General features: G+C 33.4%; 1 protein-coding gene across 1 annotated transcript in view; it reads left to right on the top strand.

Annotated features, from left to right (window-relative positions):
* Positions 1–15756, top strand: part of LOC103587056 (receptor tyrosine-protein kinase erbB-4-like) — a gene marked incomplete at its 3' end in the record, with an annotated part of 234500 nt that extends 218744 nt beyond the window's left edge. Inside the window, exons 6-11 of the mRNA XM_008568449.1 lie at positions 66–207; positions 4011–4124; positions 5445–5571; positions 11980–12053; positions 13536–13626; positions 15557–15756. Coding sequence (XP_008566671.1) covers positions 66–207; positions 4011–4124; positions 5445–5571; positions 11980–12053; positions 13536–13626; positions 15557–15756 — 748 coding nt within the window. The remainder of the gene's footprint in view (positions 1–65; positions 208–4010; positions 4125–5444; positions 5572–11979; positions 12054–13535; positions 13627–15556) is intronic.
* Positions 15757–17594: the final 1838 nt, after the last annotated feature.

Raw genomic sequence — 17594 nt, 5'->3', positions numbered from 1 at the left:
CAGTATTTCATTATCAAGTATTATGAAGGTTCTTTATGGATAAAATAATATTTGCTATGTCACAGGCCTGCATGAATTTCAATGACAGTGGAGCATGTGTTACTCAGTGTCCCCAAACCTTTGTCTACAATCCAACCACCTTTCAACTGGAGCACAACTTTAATGCAAAGTACACGTATGGAGCTTTCTGTGTCAAGAAATGCCCACGTAAGTAACAGAATAAGAACAGCCAAATTAATTAGATCATCATTTGAAAATGAAGGAATTTCATGTAAGTTCATTTTACTTTGAAACTTGTAACTATATCATAAATTACTTTGGGTGTGGGTCCTATCACTCTCATTTCATAAATAAGAAAATTAAAGCTCGAAAATTAAAGTGATTGGTCTAAAGTTTTATACCAAAGAGTAACATATTTGATGTTAGAGTGGAAATGCTGTTGATTCCTAAACTCTCTTTATTTTCACTATTCCTCAATTTTTTTGTACATCATGCTGTTTCTCAGAAAAATGATCAGCTAAGTGGCAGCAAGTTAAGGTACGAATAGGGCCTGTTTCTCATGAGAATGAATTTTTTCCTAGAGTTATTACTGATTATTTATTTATACTAGAATATATAGCATTGTAATTTTAATATCAAATCTAAAAATTAAAGAAAAAAAACAGATATACAGGTTATGTTAAAGGCTCCTTAGCAAACTGATAAGTCATCCTGGGGATTCAAAATGACCAGCTTAACTTTCACCAGTTTTCAGTATATCTGCCTTGATATTTGCTTGAGTCAATTTCTTTGCTTTGAGTGACCAGTGAGACATTTACTCAATGTTTTACCTATTGGAAAGGCTGAAAAAAAGTCACTGCATTTATCCACAAACTCATCTAAAAGAAGACTCTTCGATCTATACCATACAGATATTGTGGCTTTCTTCACTTGGTTTGTGTGAGATGACAGGAAGTATAAGGGACATGGGATTAAAGTGGCTATGAATTTTGACTTTGCCCACTTATTAGTCATGTGATTTTCAATAAATCATTTAGTTCACTATTTCCTTCCCTTTAAGATGTGGATGGTAATTATCTTTCTTTTCTCTCACTTCTCTAGAGGCATTATAAGCATCAAAGAGATAGAGTATAAGGATCAGAGCAATAGCATGTAAAAAGAGTCTTTAAAAACACAATTGTAGTCATTATTCTTAAACACTTTTATATTGATTAAAAGAATAATTGTGCTTAGCCTTCTTTATTTATACATATTTAACATGCCTCTGAATTAGTATTTTAAAGTCACAGACACACTAACTCTAGGACAATAGAGATTTACCATCTTAAATACTTGAAAATTTAAACCAATGCTTTTGATCTAGTAAACCTGGTATCTAGAATCCCCCTATATGTCACTATCTACCATCTGTGGAAAATTGGGGGCTTAAAAGTATTGTGGGATAGGAGTAGATGATTATATTTTTCCTTTTCTAAGACAAATGTTCTCTTATACTACTATCTTCAAATTATAGTGCTTTCCCCTATGACAGTCAAAATTATGCTTTTTTTGAGGTTTTTGGTGCTTTCCCTTTTACTCAAGTCCTGAGGTTGAAGGCTAGGGGTTGAGCTATAGTGTAAGCAGTACCGGGAAAATCTGAACTAGGAAATTCCCCTTTACTTTACTGTATTCTGTATAGCGGCTCATCTGAAGGCTCTCAACTCCAGGCTGTGGCTAAACAGGGAGAACTATCTTGTGAAATTACATGCCTGATTTACATTAGATGTGGTAACTCACAAACATCCTTTCTTGGATTAGTTTATGTATATCAAACTACAAACTAATTTAAGACACTTCATTGTTTGTCTACTGTAAAATGCAAGTCTCTGGTAGGCCTTGTTCATAAGGCTTGGTTTGCCAAACTGGAGCTGTCCTGAGAAAACAAGGACATTTAGCTTCTGAATATAGGCCCCTAATCCAAAATTCTGAAATCCATAAACTCCAAACAATCTGAAACTCATTTGGCTTCAGGACCTGAACCTAATTGATTATAGGATGAATTATAATCTTTACTTATTACACTCAACGTAAATTACCGCAGAAATATGAAAGTGTTTAATTGTAGAGTATTGTCCAAGACCTTGCAGAAAGGGTGCTTACTTAATATATAGCATGAGGGTACTTCAAAAAATTCATAGAAAGATTTGTATTTTCTTTTAATTCTGTTTTTCCACAAACACTTTGAAGTTCCCTCGTATACGACCTGTTGCAGGTTGAATTCCCCTGAGAAAGAGGGTAAGTTACTAGGGAGTATTCTCAAAAGCAACACCTGTGGGGGAAGGGAAGGAAGCAGGATTGGTCTTCGATGCCATCTCAGCAAGCTTCCTCTTTTGTGGTGGATGTTAGCTTGGAATACAAAAATCTTCGCACTCTGTGCCCAGTCCCATGGATTCATACATATTCCTGTCCCCTGAACTCCCTTTTTCCCCAGATTTTCTATTATTTTTTCTCCTGGGGCAAGCCACTGCTTGGGAATCCATATATATATTCAGGACTCAGGCCACTTCTCTTTCCACACAATGTGTGTTGTCAGTTGCAGTATCCAGAACTATGCCCTTTGGTAAAATTTTCTCTTTCCTATTTCTTTTAAGCCACTTCTGAGTGAGGCTGTAGGGACACCGTCATCCATTTTCAGCTTGCACTCACGTATCAAGCTTAGTTTTTGTCCTCGTTTGTCAGCTTGTCCTAAGTGTCCTCTCTTGGTCCCTGTGCAGCCATAGGTATGAGCTGGGTGAGAGGTGTCAGCAAAATGGTGGATAACATGGAGATCTGAGCCACCTGCTTATGTGGTTTACTTGTGCCTCTGCCCCTGCTCACCTTCAATCCTAACGTACTGCTTCAGTGTTACATTGGATTGCTGCTGGGCCTGCCCAACATTACAATATCATCGTCTGACAAAACCTTGTTCATGATGTGCAATTCTGGCTACGGGGTTAATCAATAACCCATGGCTAGGTGCTCCTTCTCTATCAGCACTCAGAAGCGTGTCAGGAGCTGATTGGTAAATGGTCTACAATCCTATACTACAGATAGCGTGGCATAGCTCTAGCAACCTAGAGGTCTCCTATGATTTTCTAGTTGGGACATGTCACAACTCCAGATAGCATATTGCCCCATCATAGATACTTTCAGTATCACAGAGTCTCTTATGTTTCATAGCATAAAGTAGTAGAATTGCTTGCACCACAGCCTGGACCTGCACTGTATGCCTTTCTTGCTCTGGGCACCCTTCAAATCTGAAAGCTTTCTGTACCATTGCATACTGGGCCAAAGCAGTATTTCCAGGCACGGAAAGATGCTGCCTTCAAAACCAGAGTGGCCTAGCAAGTATTGTGTTTTCCCTTAATTGTGGGAGGCTCTAGATGCAGTAGTTTTTCCTTTATTTTTGAGGGGATATTCTGGCATATCCCAGATTACTGGACTCCTGAGCATTTCACCCAAGTGTTAGTAGTAAGATGTTCCTTGTTTATTCAGTATATCTTTCCAAAAGTTCTACCCTTTCAAATTTTATTTTGTTTCTTCATATAAAAATAAAAGAAAGTTTCTGTGCCACTCCACTGAAAATGGAATTTATTAAAGCTTCATTTGTGTTTCATGAACTTGGAATATTTTTAGACGTCAAATTTACAGCATGACATGAAATGAAGTAGAACTATCGGAAAACACAAACTAAATGTTATGATGTTTCGTAACTCTATAAAAGAAATCCACTCTATCTTGGGAGCAATTCAGGGTGTGGAGCAGTAGCCAAGCAAGTATTAGTTGTTGACATGTACTGCCCCTGGATTTGAATGTGGATGGTCAGAGATCATCCACTATTTCGGGCTGAGATATGTAAATGAAGTTGTTTTAGGGGATGACACATATATGTTATTAATTATGCTAATCATTTTTAAACTCTAAAATATCTTGTTTCAGACCTCTTTCTTGAACACTAACATTATTGCCTATTTTACTTTCTTATAAATCAGATAACTTCGTGGTAGATTCCAGTTCTTGTGTGCGTGCCTGCCCTAGTTCCAAGATGGAAGTAGAAGAAAATGGGATTAAAATGTGTAAACCTTGCACTGATATTTGCCCAAAAGGTGAGTGATAGCTTAGACTATTTTGGTTAGAACAGTGGCCTATATCAAGGTTTTTCATTAATTTTATAATAGGCCAATGAATTCAGCCTTCTAGAACACACCCACTCCTACAAAAAAAATCCTTCCCACACACACTTTCTGTGACTTTGGTCAGTTTCCAAAGTATCAACTGTCATAACAGTGTATATTATTTATTTCAAATTATATCTACTAAAAAGGTGCAGATAAAATTCAGAGTTAACATTGATAGGAACGCAGAAATAAAGTTACATTTTATTCTATCAGTAGCAAATCTCAGAAGTTCTGCACAAAACAAGGGTTCACATGGTTATTTAAGCCTCATAACACATATTAGTTGCTTGGCATTGTATACAAAATAATCTGTTAGCCATAAAAGGGAACACAAAGGAACATGCAATATGACATTTACTCTCCATGCTGTAAAAAATATTTTGAAAGATAAGATATATAAAATGGCAAGGAAGTTTACCATAAATATTAAATAAATTTTGCAGATAATTCATGCTATAGAATTTTAGTGGACAGAGAAATCCCTTCCAGCTGTGGGTGCTCAGATTTCTTACCAGAATGACACTTAAATAGGACAAAAGTAGAGTCCAAATCTCCTGAACATCATTAAGCTTTTCAAAGTATGAAGGAGTGCCTTAGAAATGTGCAAATGTCAGACTTCCTTTTAGACTACATTCTCTCTGTCTCTCTTTCCTACACACACACACCCCCACACACACGTTTTTTGTTTTGTTTTGTTTTTTTATGTAGAGCCTCCAGAAAGCATACATAATATTCAATTTAGGTGTAAATATTTAAATGGCTCTTGCCTTTGGTTTCATTCCACATTACTACTCTTTAATATATATTCCCCATTACACCAGTGTTTTTAAAATTGCAGGTTGTAGACCATTAGTAAGCCATGAAGTTATTTTACCAAAGTGACCAGCACTTCAAATGTATTAAAAATAATATTTTAGAGTGATTTAGAAAATAGGTAATTCTATGTATTAAGGGGAAATATTCATTGATGAAGGTTTTGTTTCAGTTACATATGGTTTGTATTAGAGTACTGGATCTTGATACAAAATATAATTCTTACAATGAGTCATTGTCACTAGACTATAATGCAGGGACAATATTTTAATGCAATAAATGTTGAATTAATGAATAATTGTATTATTTTTTGGAAAAAGTTGTCTTTTATAATGTTTTTTTTTATTTTATAATGAAGACATAGTGCTATTTTTAATGAAAATGCAATGATTTATAAGTTTCTCAACCCCGCAGCTGTGAATCTTGTTTCTACAGCTTGTGATGGCATTGGCACAGGATCTTTGATGTCAGCTCAGACTGTGGATTCCAGTAACATTGACAAATTTATTAACTGCACCAAGATCAATGGGAATTTGATCTTCCTTGTCACGGGTATTCACGGGTCAGTATTAAATTTTTGTACAAAATTATTTTACAGAGTGTAGACAAAACTGAGATTATTTAGCTTTGTCTGTTCGATTCCTCTTGACCTAGAAAAGTTTTACTTTCATTAATGCTCTTCACCAAAAAAGCAAGAGCCAGATTTAACCAGCAGTGATAGTAAAGTAGAGTTTTGAGATGCACCCACATTTTGAGTTTGGTGACTACTTAGATCTGAAAATATAAATTTGTATGTAAGTGAAGATGTATTTGCAGTGCATTCTTCTCAAATTCATAGTTTCAGCAAACTCGACTTACATTTAGATATGTTCAGGGAAACAAAATTAATGGGTGAGGTGGGAAGTTTCATTCAGTTTGCTGACTGATTAGGTAAAGACAAATAGATTAATATTCCTTAAAAAAAATCTCACATGAAACAAGTCAGTATGTTTTAATTATTCTGAGCTGCATTCAGAAATTCTCTTTGTCTGCAGCATTCTTTTTCTCTTTGTTTAGTAAGTTGGAAAGTTAGCACTACTGTAAGAGATCTATTACATGAATTTTATTTTGGTAATAAAATTGTAACATTATCTGAGCTCCTTCATTACAGAACCACCTGCTGGTTTTAACTGGGAAAACAACCAAATTTGCATTCGTTAAATTGTAATAAAAATGTCAATATTTTTACTTTATATTTTATCTATTTGTCTATATTACTACTTAATCCCTAAATATTAGTGCTACAGGCTACAGATAAAGAATATCACTCGCATATTTCAATTCAAAATCTTGCTCTGAATATATATCACATAATTTCTAGAAGCAAAATAATTTAACACATTATGAATAAATATGTCCAAACAGGAACAGCTAAAGAAATAGAACAAAGTGTTCTTTCCATTTGAATAAATTATTGTATATATTATTGCATGAGATATCTCTTTACCTTAAAATGTAGGTTTTAATATGGTCCCATGTCAGACCCTGTAATAGTATGTATGTACTCTCTGTCCCAGATTTGTTGTGTTTGGCCCAAGAAATATTTTTTTTTTAAATTAAGACTAAGATTCCTAACTTCTCTTTAAAAATATGTAGTCTTGGTAATTCTCAACCCACATGTCTACATGGCAACAATCTTTTGGAGCTCGGTAGCACTGACCATGTTGAGAAAGGACACACTTTATCTACTTTCCATAGTCCTGCTTGCCCTCCAAATCCATTTATATTGTTGCTTTAGCATCCATGGCCCATTCGGTAGGAGGCCTGGGTCGATACATAGTTGCAACTTTATAATTTAATGCATATATGACATTTGGTAAAGCAATATAGCCACATTTAACTATTTTTAAAACCAAGTATCACCAGGAATGAAAGGTCATATCATGTTACTAATATCTTCTGACCACTTGACTCACATTGCCTGCTTCCACATGGAAATAATAAATGAATTATCCTCAAGCCCATCAGTGTGGGGAATTATTTGAAATCATGTTCTCATGAATTGCATTACATAGGTGATTTTTATACCTATCAGGCCTAAAATTTCTCTTTTATGTATTAAGCATTCAATACTTTCGTTTCAGTTTTGACAAAATTTTTAAATAATATAGCCTACCTATATGTGTAATTTAAATATATATGTGTGTGTGTGTGTGTATACATATATATATATATATATATATATATATGTAATTCTCCAGTTGTAACTTAAAGAAAAAAAGAGGAAAGTAATGCATAATAAAATATGTATTGATGGGAGTCTGCTCAGCTTTCACTTATAACGTAAGTTTGGATTTATGAGAAATAAGATTAGAAGTCATTCTGTGTAAGAAGTGCAGGGAAATAAAGAGCAGAGGAAGGGCTGACCCCTGGAATGGAAAATAACTAAGTAGACATATTTCTACATAACACAAGGAAAAGAGAAAGCACTTTCATTTAATTTGGGGCAACATGACTAGGGAATTGCACACGGTCAAATTATGACTAAGCATGAAATTGACATATATGAGGTTCTCATGTCTAGGACATTTTAAGGTTTTACAAGACGTGAAACAATCCTTTGCTGTAAGAGACATTTAACAGCCTTGGCATGGGGTTGTTACTAAAAACCTGTCATACCTCCCAATCTATATTACAACTGAAACACCTCTACAAAGGTCCCAACTTCCCTTTAGTGGAATGCTACCATCCCAATTGAGAACCATTAAAAAATTTTGTGATGGTGAAAGGATTACAAATGAACAAAATTGATCTGTTCGAATTCCTACAGGTAAAACTTGGGTGAGAAGGTTTGAAAAAGTCTCGACCTAGTGAAGTTCAGATTCAGTTATTTTAGTCCTGGTTCATTATTGAACACACTTATTGAATGCTGGATTTATACTGATTATAAAATGATTTGACATATCCTCATTCATGTATGGCCTAGATTATGGGAAAGTTTAATAAACACAAAAAATGGAAAAACATATTTCAAGGGACAAAAATATAGTGCACAGTAGGGGACCATGCATTCACAAGTTTATGGAAAGAATATTACAAAACTTTAGACTAACTCAGACTTTTAAAGGAGACTGTTGCTGATTCAACCAGGTGAAAAATGACTCACAGAAAGTCAATTCACATGGATTAGAGGTAGAAAGGTAAACCAAGCTTGTCTTAAAAATAAGCTCAGAAAATAAAAGTTAGACTCTCTATGTGGGTAACTCGATCCAGACTAGACTGGAGTCTGATTTGCAGCTCCACTGTGGACAGCCGGCATCGAGTTGGGTGGCTTCTTTTTCATGCCAAACTCTCAGTTTCCTCCAGTGGAAAATTAAGAAGTGTATTTATAATAAATACCTATTACTTTGGTGGTTGTGATGATTAAAAAAATATATTTTTAATAATTCAGCTCAGTGTCTGACATATTGTAAAACATGAATAAATGGTATAAAAGAAAAAGGAGGATTAAGGGAGAGAGGGAAAAAGAGCGCAGAACAGAGAGAGTGAGAAAGAGAGAATGAAAAAAAAAGAAAGAGAGAATGAAAAGCAATAGAAAACAAAGCAGCAGAAGAAGGCAGTCTGAAAGAAAAATCTCAGTGACTATGCCTAGTTTATAATACAACATATTGTGCAAAAAATGTTATTTTAAAGTTTTGACTATAGTCTTTTATAGACCGTTTTGGAAACCAAACAGAGGCAAATTTTCTTTTAAGACAAATCATGCTTGTTAGTTCAGATGTTTATTTGGCCTTAATCATGGCACTTAAACCTGGAATATTTGAAGTTATAATTAATAGCATTGTGTCACAAGCATAACATATAAGGGATTTTCCAGGACAAATATGTGTGTGAAGTATGATATATTCCTCATTCCCATTCTTATGCCAGTATGAAACATATATTCTGAAGCCTTTCCCTTTCATCTTAGGAAAATGTGAATATAAAGTTAATTCAGTTAACTTAAGGCATCTTATATAGACATCGTATATACATACAGGTATGTTCATATACGTAGTGTGGGTGTGTTTGTGCATGAAGACAGAGAGAGAAAATAGAAATTTTAAAGGTGAATCATATGAGGTATTGTAAACAGAAAATACATAGTAAATCAAAGAAATGTTTTACCTTACTTAATTTCCATTACCCTCAATGTTTTGCTAACTAGTTTTTAATAGCATTGTGTGGTTTGATTAAAATAGCTGAGATATTTCTTTAAACTAATAAAAAGGCAAAATAATAATTAAATGAGATTATCCTGTTTAAAAACAAGCTTCTGCAGAAAATAAATTTACTTGCAATCTGTCAATTAAAATTGTAATATATAAAAGGGCTCTAGAAAGTTAATTAACCTGTTTCATTTATAGAACAATAGTGCCATTTCCAGAAATAGAGAGAGGCACTCATTTCCATTTTAAAATAGGAACCACAGGCAAAGCTTAATGTTTAGAGTTATTGACAGGAATATTCCTTTTTCATGTTTTGTCATGTTTGACTGTTCATGTGCATGTGCTTAGAGTAACAAAATGTTCACCAAATAAGCTGTGACACAAGAAGACACTGGCAAGAAAAGGTTTACATGATAGACTGCAATGATAATAGATAATAGAAGAGAGATGATAGGTTTGGTGACAAAATAAAGTGATTTCAGTGGAATTGTGAAAATATGTTTCTTTCTTTATCCTGGAACTTTATTTTGGATCACCAGACACAATGACAGGGTAGACATAATATTCTTTTGCATGGCTCTGAATTTAGGTAGGAAAGTTACAGATTTTAAAGTACTATGGATTTCAAGTTGCTGGAGGATGAAACTCCCAAGAGGTACTTTGAAGTCAGTAAGTGGAATTCTGTCCACTTATTTTATGAGAGTCCTGAATCTCTAAAATTAGTTATATAAAATTTCTGTGGTCCATTGAGCTTCATGCTAACAGTCCAGAATTCATTTCATTCCTGGAAACCTGGACGTGTTCTTAGTAAAGGTTTGGACTGACCTCATCATTGTGTGCTTGCTCTGAATTTTGAGTCTTTCTCAATCAAGCCAGGATATTTGATTATGTGACTCGGGTTGTTCTAGACACTGCTTTTCATCAAAGAACAAATGTTGAAAGCTCATTCTCCTACTGCAGAGCTGGTATTTCCTCTGCATGAAAAAGTCTTTGCACAGTAAAGACTGAGGACAAGTTTTCCCACTTGGTACACATAATTTCTGGCTTCATATTCAACAAAAGCCTCATTCTCCTACTGCAGAGCTGGTATTTCCTCTGCATGAAAAAGTCTTTGCACAGTAAAGAGTGAGGACAAGTTTTCCCACTTGGTACACATAATTTTTGGCTTCATATTCAACAAAAGTATAGTTATTTGTTCCATATGTCTTTACTTATAAATAGAGCATTTTTGCAGGAATATTTAATTTAGACATTAAGCTTTTGAGAGATAGTCGTGTGACATGGAGCAAATTTTAATCCACAGTTTATGTGTGAATTATAAAGCCAACATAGGGTGGTTCCAGAGGTCAGGGTTGCTGAAAGTGATAGTTTCTTCAAGGGTCAGATGCTGGGATAAATAAATGCAAACAGATTCAGACTCAAATTCCCAGGAGAAAGGCCATATGCCTAACTGTTTTTTAGGGGATTGTGTAGTACCTTGATTGATAGCCCTGTTAAAACTGTATCTAAAGGATCACTGTATCCTAGAGGTTATTACTCATGCAAAAATAAGGTTCCCATAGACTGGTAGATACAGCAGATGTCCCCAGCAAGGACAAAACTCATTTGATTGCTACAAATAGAAACATACTTCTAAGAAAGCCTAAATTCATTCTTCTGAAAAGGTTTGATCTCTCTTGTAGATGTGGCCAATGAATAGATTTTAATCTTTCTGTAAAGGATAGATATTAATATGAGGTCTCTACTCACCCAGGATAGCACAAAATGTCTTTTAATGCAATAGAACTAAAAAAAAAAAAAAAATACAATGTATTCCTTAAAAAAGATGAAAGTATTGCTTGAATTACCAAGACAAGTTTGGTATTACATTTATGTTTGGCTTAATATTCAAGCATGGAATTATTTTGTCTGGTCTGTATGTTTTACCTGAAAAATATTTTCCTAAGATGAAAATTTCTGAAAAACAATATCTTAAATATTTAATTTTCAAAGATATTTTATGTTCATTTTCTAAAAAAACCCAGACATCTATATATCAGTACCATTTATTACAAAAATATGTTTATGCATTAGGAGATGGTACTTTTAAAATCCTTGAGATTATACCTTTTGTGTATCATGAAATTTGTTGTACATTTTGTTTGCAAATGTTAGTATAAACTTATATAGATGGAAGCAATAGTTCCTTTGTTACAAAAGTTCAATACACCAGATAGAAACAAGATGGTTCTAAATAATCCGTATGAAGATCAACTTACAAACAATATTATGAATATTATGTCAAATCACAAATAGATAAATGTAGAGCTACAGAAAAAAAAAAGTTTGACTTCACCTGTGCTTGTTTCTATCCTTATGAGTAACAGGTGTTATTAGCAATTTAGACTGCTTTGAGGTTCCCAAAAGCCAATTGTTTTCACCAGAATATAATTTATTTCCAGGCTGTATTTTTTTCTAATTAAGAATAAACTTTTAAAAGAAAATGATTCATACATGGACTTGCTGTCTTTGGGGATTTCTTCAGGACAGTTGAAACTGAAACTTTCCTGTAGATCAGAATAGCATTTGATGAAGAATTCATATTGAGTGTCATCAAAATTTCCTAAAAACATCTATCAATCCCTCTCCACATATAGCATAAAAAAAAACAATATAGACAACAAAAAAAAATCTTTCCTTTTGCTAATTAAAATTCAATGTGAATGAAGTAATTATGGTCACATTTCTCATATTTTCACTCCATCAAATTATAAATTTGGCTGCATCTCTTTTTGATTTTCCAGAGACCCTTACAATGCAATCGAAGCCATTGACCCAGAGAAGCTGAATGTCTTTCGGACAGTCAGAGAGATAACAGGTAATTTTTTAAAGTACAACTGTTGTGCTATGAACTATGTAAATTTTGATGTTTTCTTGAAGACATTATGTAGTACTAGAATCAGCAACTCATTTTTAAAGCAAAGTCTAGTTTGTAAAGGCTCATGCCATTTTGAACAATGTGTGTCTTACTCCTTAGTTTTTGTGCACATTTTGATATCCCATGTAATTAAAAACCTAAATATCCTTGAAATTTTGATGTTACTGTTTTTGCCAATGTCAACTGATCTTTGAACACGTGTCTGTATTTAAATTTCCCAAAAAAGTACTATGTAACATGTAACATTATTTTAGTACATATTTATTGAGCGTCTAATATGTTCAAGGCTGTTATAGTAGATGATATGGGGCCCATAAATATGAATCAGACATGGATTTACCATCAGAGAATGTAAAATCCAATGAGGAAGGTTATATATGTACATAAATGGCTTAGACTTCAAGGTAGACACCGATGTCATATATATATGATAAAGTGGTGAAGGATAAACTGTTTTTCTCTTTATCTTGTCAGACTACATTTTTTTCATTTACAAGAATATATCAAACTGAATCATTTAAATCTTTTAACATATACAGTTTTGTGATTCCGTATGTCTGATAAACATGAATTTTTGGTGCTCATTATTTTGAAATCCACTGNATAGTTCCTTTGTTACAAAAGTTCAATACACCAGATAGAAACAAGATGGTTCTAAATAATCTGTATGAAGATCAACTTACAAACAATATTATGAATATTATGTCAAATCACAAATAGATAAATGTAGAGCTACAGAAAAAAAAAAGGTTGACTTCACCCGTGCTTGTTTCTATCCTTATGAGTTACAGGTGTTATTAGCAATTTAGATTGCTTTGAGGTTCCCAAAAGCCAATTGTTTTCACCACAATATAATTTATTTCCAGACTGTATTTTTTTCTAATTAAGAATAAACTTTTAAAAGAAAATGATTCATACATGGACTTGCTGTCTTTGGGGATTTCTTCAGAACAGTTGAAACTGAAACATTCCTGTAGATCAGAATAGCATTTGATGAAGAACTCATATTGAGTATCATCAAAATTTCCTAAAAACATCTATCAATCCCTCTCCACATATAGCATAAAACTATTTANCTTGTCAGACTACATTTTTTTCATTTACAAGAATATATCAAACTGAATCATTTAAATCTTTAAACATATACAGTTTTGTGATTCCGTATGTCTGATAAACATGAATTTTTGGTGCTCATTATTTTGAAATCCACTGTTTATTCAGTTTTGCAGCACAGAAACTTTGGGTAAGGCACTCAATCTTGGAAGAATAAATATGTGATAGAACGCTTTAAAAATAGAAGTGTTCACTGCCCTTTCTTTTCCTCCCACCTCTCAACACGTTTTAATCATATTTCAAGAATAATCAACACTCCTACGAAGACATGATGTTCTGATTTATTTTTATTGTCCTTGTCACTTGTAGGTTTCTTGAACATACAATCATGGCCACCAAACATGACCGACTTCAGTGTTTTTTCTAATCTGGTAACAATTGGTGGAAGAGTACTCTATAGGTGGGTGTATATGTTTAAACTTGTAGGTCTCCCAAATTTTAAGAGTAGAATCATGTGTACATTAACTCAAAACCATTGGTATTACTGACTTATTGATTCTGAGGATATCATGTTTCCACCTTTAATTCCAAAGATAAGCTCAGTGAAAATACTCCTGATGATGATATAAAATATAGAGAATACATAGTTTGCATTTTCAACTGCCTGTCACTTAAATACAGCATTAGTGTTTTGAAGGTATAGAGTGCATGATGTGAATCATAAAACAGAAACTTCTATTTGATCATATGTTATAATAAAAAGACAGAGTTGGGTGACTTGGTAATGACAGGTATACGGGATAGAAATCCTATTTTACCAGGAGGCTTTGTTTTTGTCTCTGGTGCTATCATTTGAACCATGCACCATAGGGCTGATGTTTCAGGAGTTGGTGTATCACTCTATATACAACGCTGGTCAACAAACAAACAGGAAAATTAGAGCTAAGAAAAACATTGTTCTAAAATTCTAATTTCAGTATTTTAAATTCACATGATAAAGATAAATAATGCAGTCTTCACTATGCCACTGCTTTTATTTTAAGTTTATCTAAGATTTCATGTGTATGAAGTTCTTATTAATGAATGATTAGAAGTTGATTTACATGAGGAGACTTTATTTAATTGTGTGTTTAAATCTGAAAGATGTCTAAAATCAGTACTATCATGAATACTTTATAATAGTGTTTTATAGAAAATACATAGAATTTTATTATTAAAATCTAAAACAGGCATATCTGTTAGAGGTTTAAGAAATGTAAAGGGGAATGGAGCTTAATAAAAAAGGATAGTTGAGAGAAACAACCTACCTAACTGCTATATACAAACAACTTTTAGTATCCATTGAATAAAATGTTATTAATTAGTCAAGGCATTGCGCTGACATAGTAATCAACAACTCAAGTGATTATTTAGATGGGAACAAAAACATAACAGAATTAATTTCATCTCAGTCTTTATCATTGAGCATAGACACATGCACACACATGAAAAGCCAATATTAACAGAAAAGTGTACTTAACAGAAAAGTATACTTGTAATTACAAATGGAAAGGGAAAACTTTTATCTCTAAAATGTAAAATAGTGTTCATTAGTTGATTGAAATGTAGGAAGCATATTTATTTTTTAGAGAATTGTAAAAAATAATTATAAAAATGTGGACTATGTTGAAATGAAAATAATTTTCTTGAAATGATAATTAGTTTACACAGAGTGGTTGTTATTTAACTTTTAGAGGAGTTTTCCCCAGCTGTCCGAGCCTTCTGAGTACTTTTTTTAAATTTTAGTTTAATTTTCTTTTTTCTTTTTAAGTTTTAATATTTCCTAACCTTATTTACACATTCTTCAACTATTACCATTCTTTGGTTTATTTATACATTAAAGCTAAATACCTTTATTCATTTTCTGCAATATCTACACTCTGAAACCATGTCTAAATCTATTATGTAGTTACAATAGAATTAATGTCTTACTTTGGGTAGGTGAACAATCATTCTGTAAACATTTACTTAATCTTAAGTACAAAATTTTATTATTGAGGAACTTAAAATATGAGCTGGGGAAGAGAAGGCAGTGAGCAGTTATTTCGGTGATGATAGATAGATAGATAGATAGATGATAGATAGATATACGTGTAAATTGTTAATATTCATAATTCAAAGAAATGGACATTTTCCTTTCGGGAGCAAAATTACTACTTTTAATACTGACAGTATATAGTATGCAAAGAAAAAATAACATTCTGAGCACATATTATTGATTCAATCTCCATTATGCTCCATTAATATTCTTTTTGTAGTAAGATGTGACATCCTTATTTTACTTCAGGAATGCATTTCATAACCAGAAAATATTTATCATTATTTTATCCCTTCCTCTTCCCCTCCTTTAGTGGCCTCTCCTTGCTTATCCTCAAGCAACAGGGTATCACTTCTCTACAGTTCCAGTCCTTGAAGGAAATCAGTGCAGGAAACATCTATATTACCGACAACAGCAATCTGTGTTATTATCATACCATTAATTGGACAACACTCTTCAGCACAATCAACCAAAGAATAGTGATCCGGGACAATAGGAAAGCTGAAAACTGTAGTAAGTACATTACCCAGATATTTAAAACATAGAAACTTTAAAATTTTTCTCCCAGTCTACATTGGACCAAACAATTAAAATTTAAAAAAAAAAAAAAAGAGGTCAGTCTTGTTACCATCTTATCCCAACTTTTAAAAAAGTGGTGATTATTATAATTAACCATATGGTATAAAATAAACAGAATAAGTGAATTTTTCCAACATATCACATGTTTGCAGATTTTGCCTAATCTTAAGAACCCTCTTGAGGAGATTTCGATTCAATAAGTCTATTTGGAACCTGGGCATTTAAACATTTAATAAGCATCCCAGGTATTGCCTTGGATCCAATCAGTTTGTGGAAATTCACCTTACTGAATTCTCTGCTGTTTGATTTCAGTGATTTTAATAAGAGAGTTTTGCCATTTGGAGTTGTTAGGACAAGTGAAGATATGTTTTTCTGAAATGTGTAGAAAATCTGTTCAAGAAGCTTACTATTAAAGAAGTTTTACTGTTCAATAAGAAAACTCATTTTATAAGTGTATTTATATAGGCATGCCATTATCTCTTTTTTCATTTATTTTGCTACTTATTGATCCACTTCATCACTTTTTCATTGCACCAAAGCAAATGATGTTTTCATAGGCATGCGGCTGTGCCATTTCTATCTAATACATTCATATTCCAGTGATTAATACTTATTTCTTCCTTGTTTTTCTACTGAGTACTACTCCAATCTGCATCCTACGAGTGCCACTACTATGCATATAACTATCTGACTTATTTATGGTAAATGCCAAATAAAAATACTTAGAATTCAAATGAGTTTGCAAGTACCTGTTTTTGTTCTGGGGATAATGAATCAGTCTCTCTCTCTCTCTTTTTTTTTTTTTCCTTTTTTGTCTTTTTTCGTGTCCGGCAACGGATCGCAACCCTCAGTGTTGCGCCCGTACCGGACCGGGACCAGTAACGGGATCGCAACCCTTGGTGTTGCGCCCACACCTCGCTCAGCCAGTGAGCGGGAACCGGTCTGTATGTGGGATCCGAACCCTCGGCGGGAGCACCACCGCGCTCCCAAGTGGCGCACTGTAGCAGTGCACCACCAGGCTGCCCCAATCAGTCTCTCTTTAAAGGCAGGTTCCCTAGGAAAAATTTTGCTCTTAGGTGTTCTTACTTCCTTGATCTCACCTTTGGAACAATCATAAAGTACACATAAATGACGATTGAGTTCCTTTGTACGTACGAATGAAGAGTGTGTGTGTGTGAATTTATATAATTTTTTAAATTATGAACTCTTAAGAGAACAACATGGTTTAAGCTTACTGAGTTAAGTAGCCACTGGATTAATTAATTTATGAATACCCCACCTTGTTTCCAAAAGGGTTTAACACAGCTCACACTAGCGATTTTTATAAAATATAACTTATAAGTTATGAGGAACTCAAATTATTTTAGACAAAAAGCTAATATCATCTACATTTCCATCCTTAAAAATATTTTTCAGAGAAAGGAAATCTATTGCAACATAAGGCTCTAGCTTTGAGTGAGCTTAAATTTGTTTTACATTCTTATGTTCCATATAGAATCAAGGAATATAAAATCTAATTATGTATCAAAATACACATGTTCATATTGAATGAGATTCATCCTTTCATTTAGCCTGGATTATTTCCTTGGTTTCATATATTGCTGATTCCTTTCAGAAAGTTTGCTTTGCTTTTTGTCTTTTAAGTTTCTTACTTCATATTTCTATGTATGTGTGTATGTATATGCCCCAGACCAAGTAGATGATTCATGGCAGTAAAATAGGATCTTCTTCAACACTGATTATTAAGTATTTCCTTAAGTTAGGGTTATACT

This window comes from Galeopterus variegatus, unplaced genomic scaffold (genome assembly GCF_000696425.1).
Source record: "Galeopterus variegatus unplaced genomic scaffold, G_variegatus-3.0.2 Scaffold410, whole genome shotgun sequence".
Lineage (NCBI taxonomy): Eukaryota > Metazoa > Chordata > Mammalia > Dermoptera > Cynocephalidae > Galeopterus > Galeopterus variegatus.
Note: the sequence above shows the minus strand (reverse complement) of the source record. Positions and strands in the feature narration are given on the sequence as shown.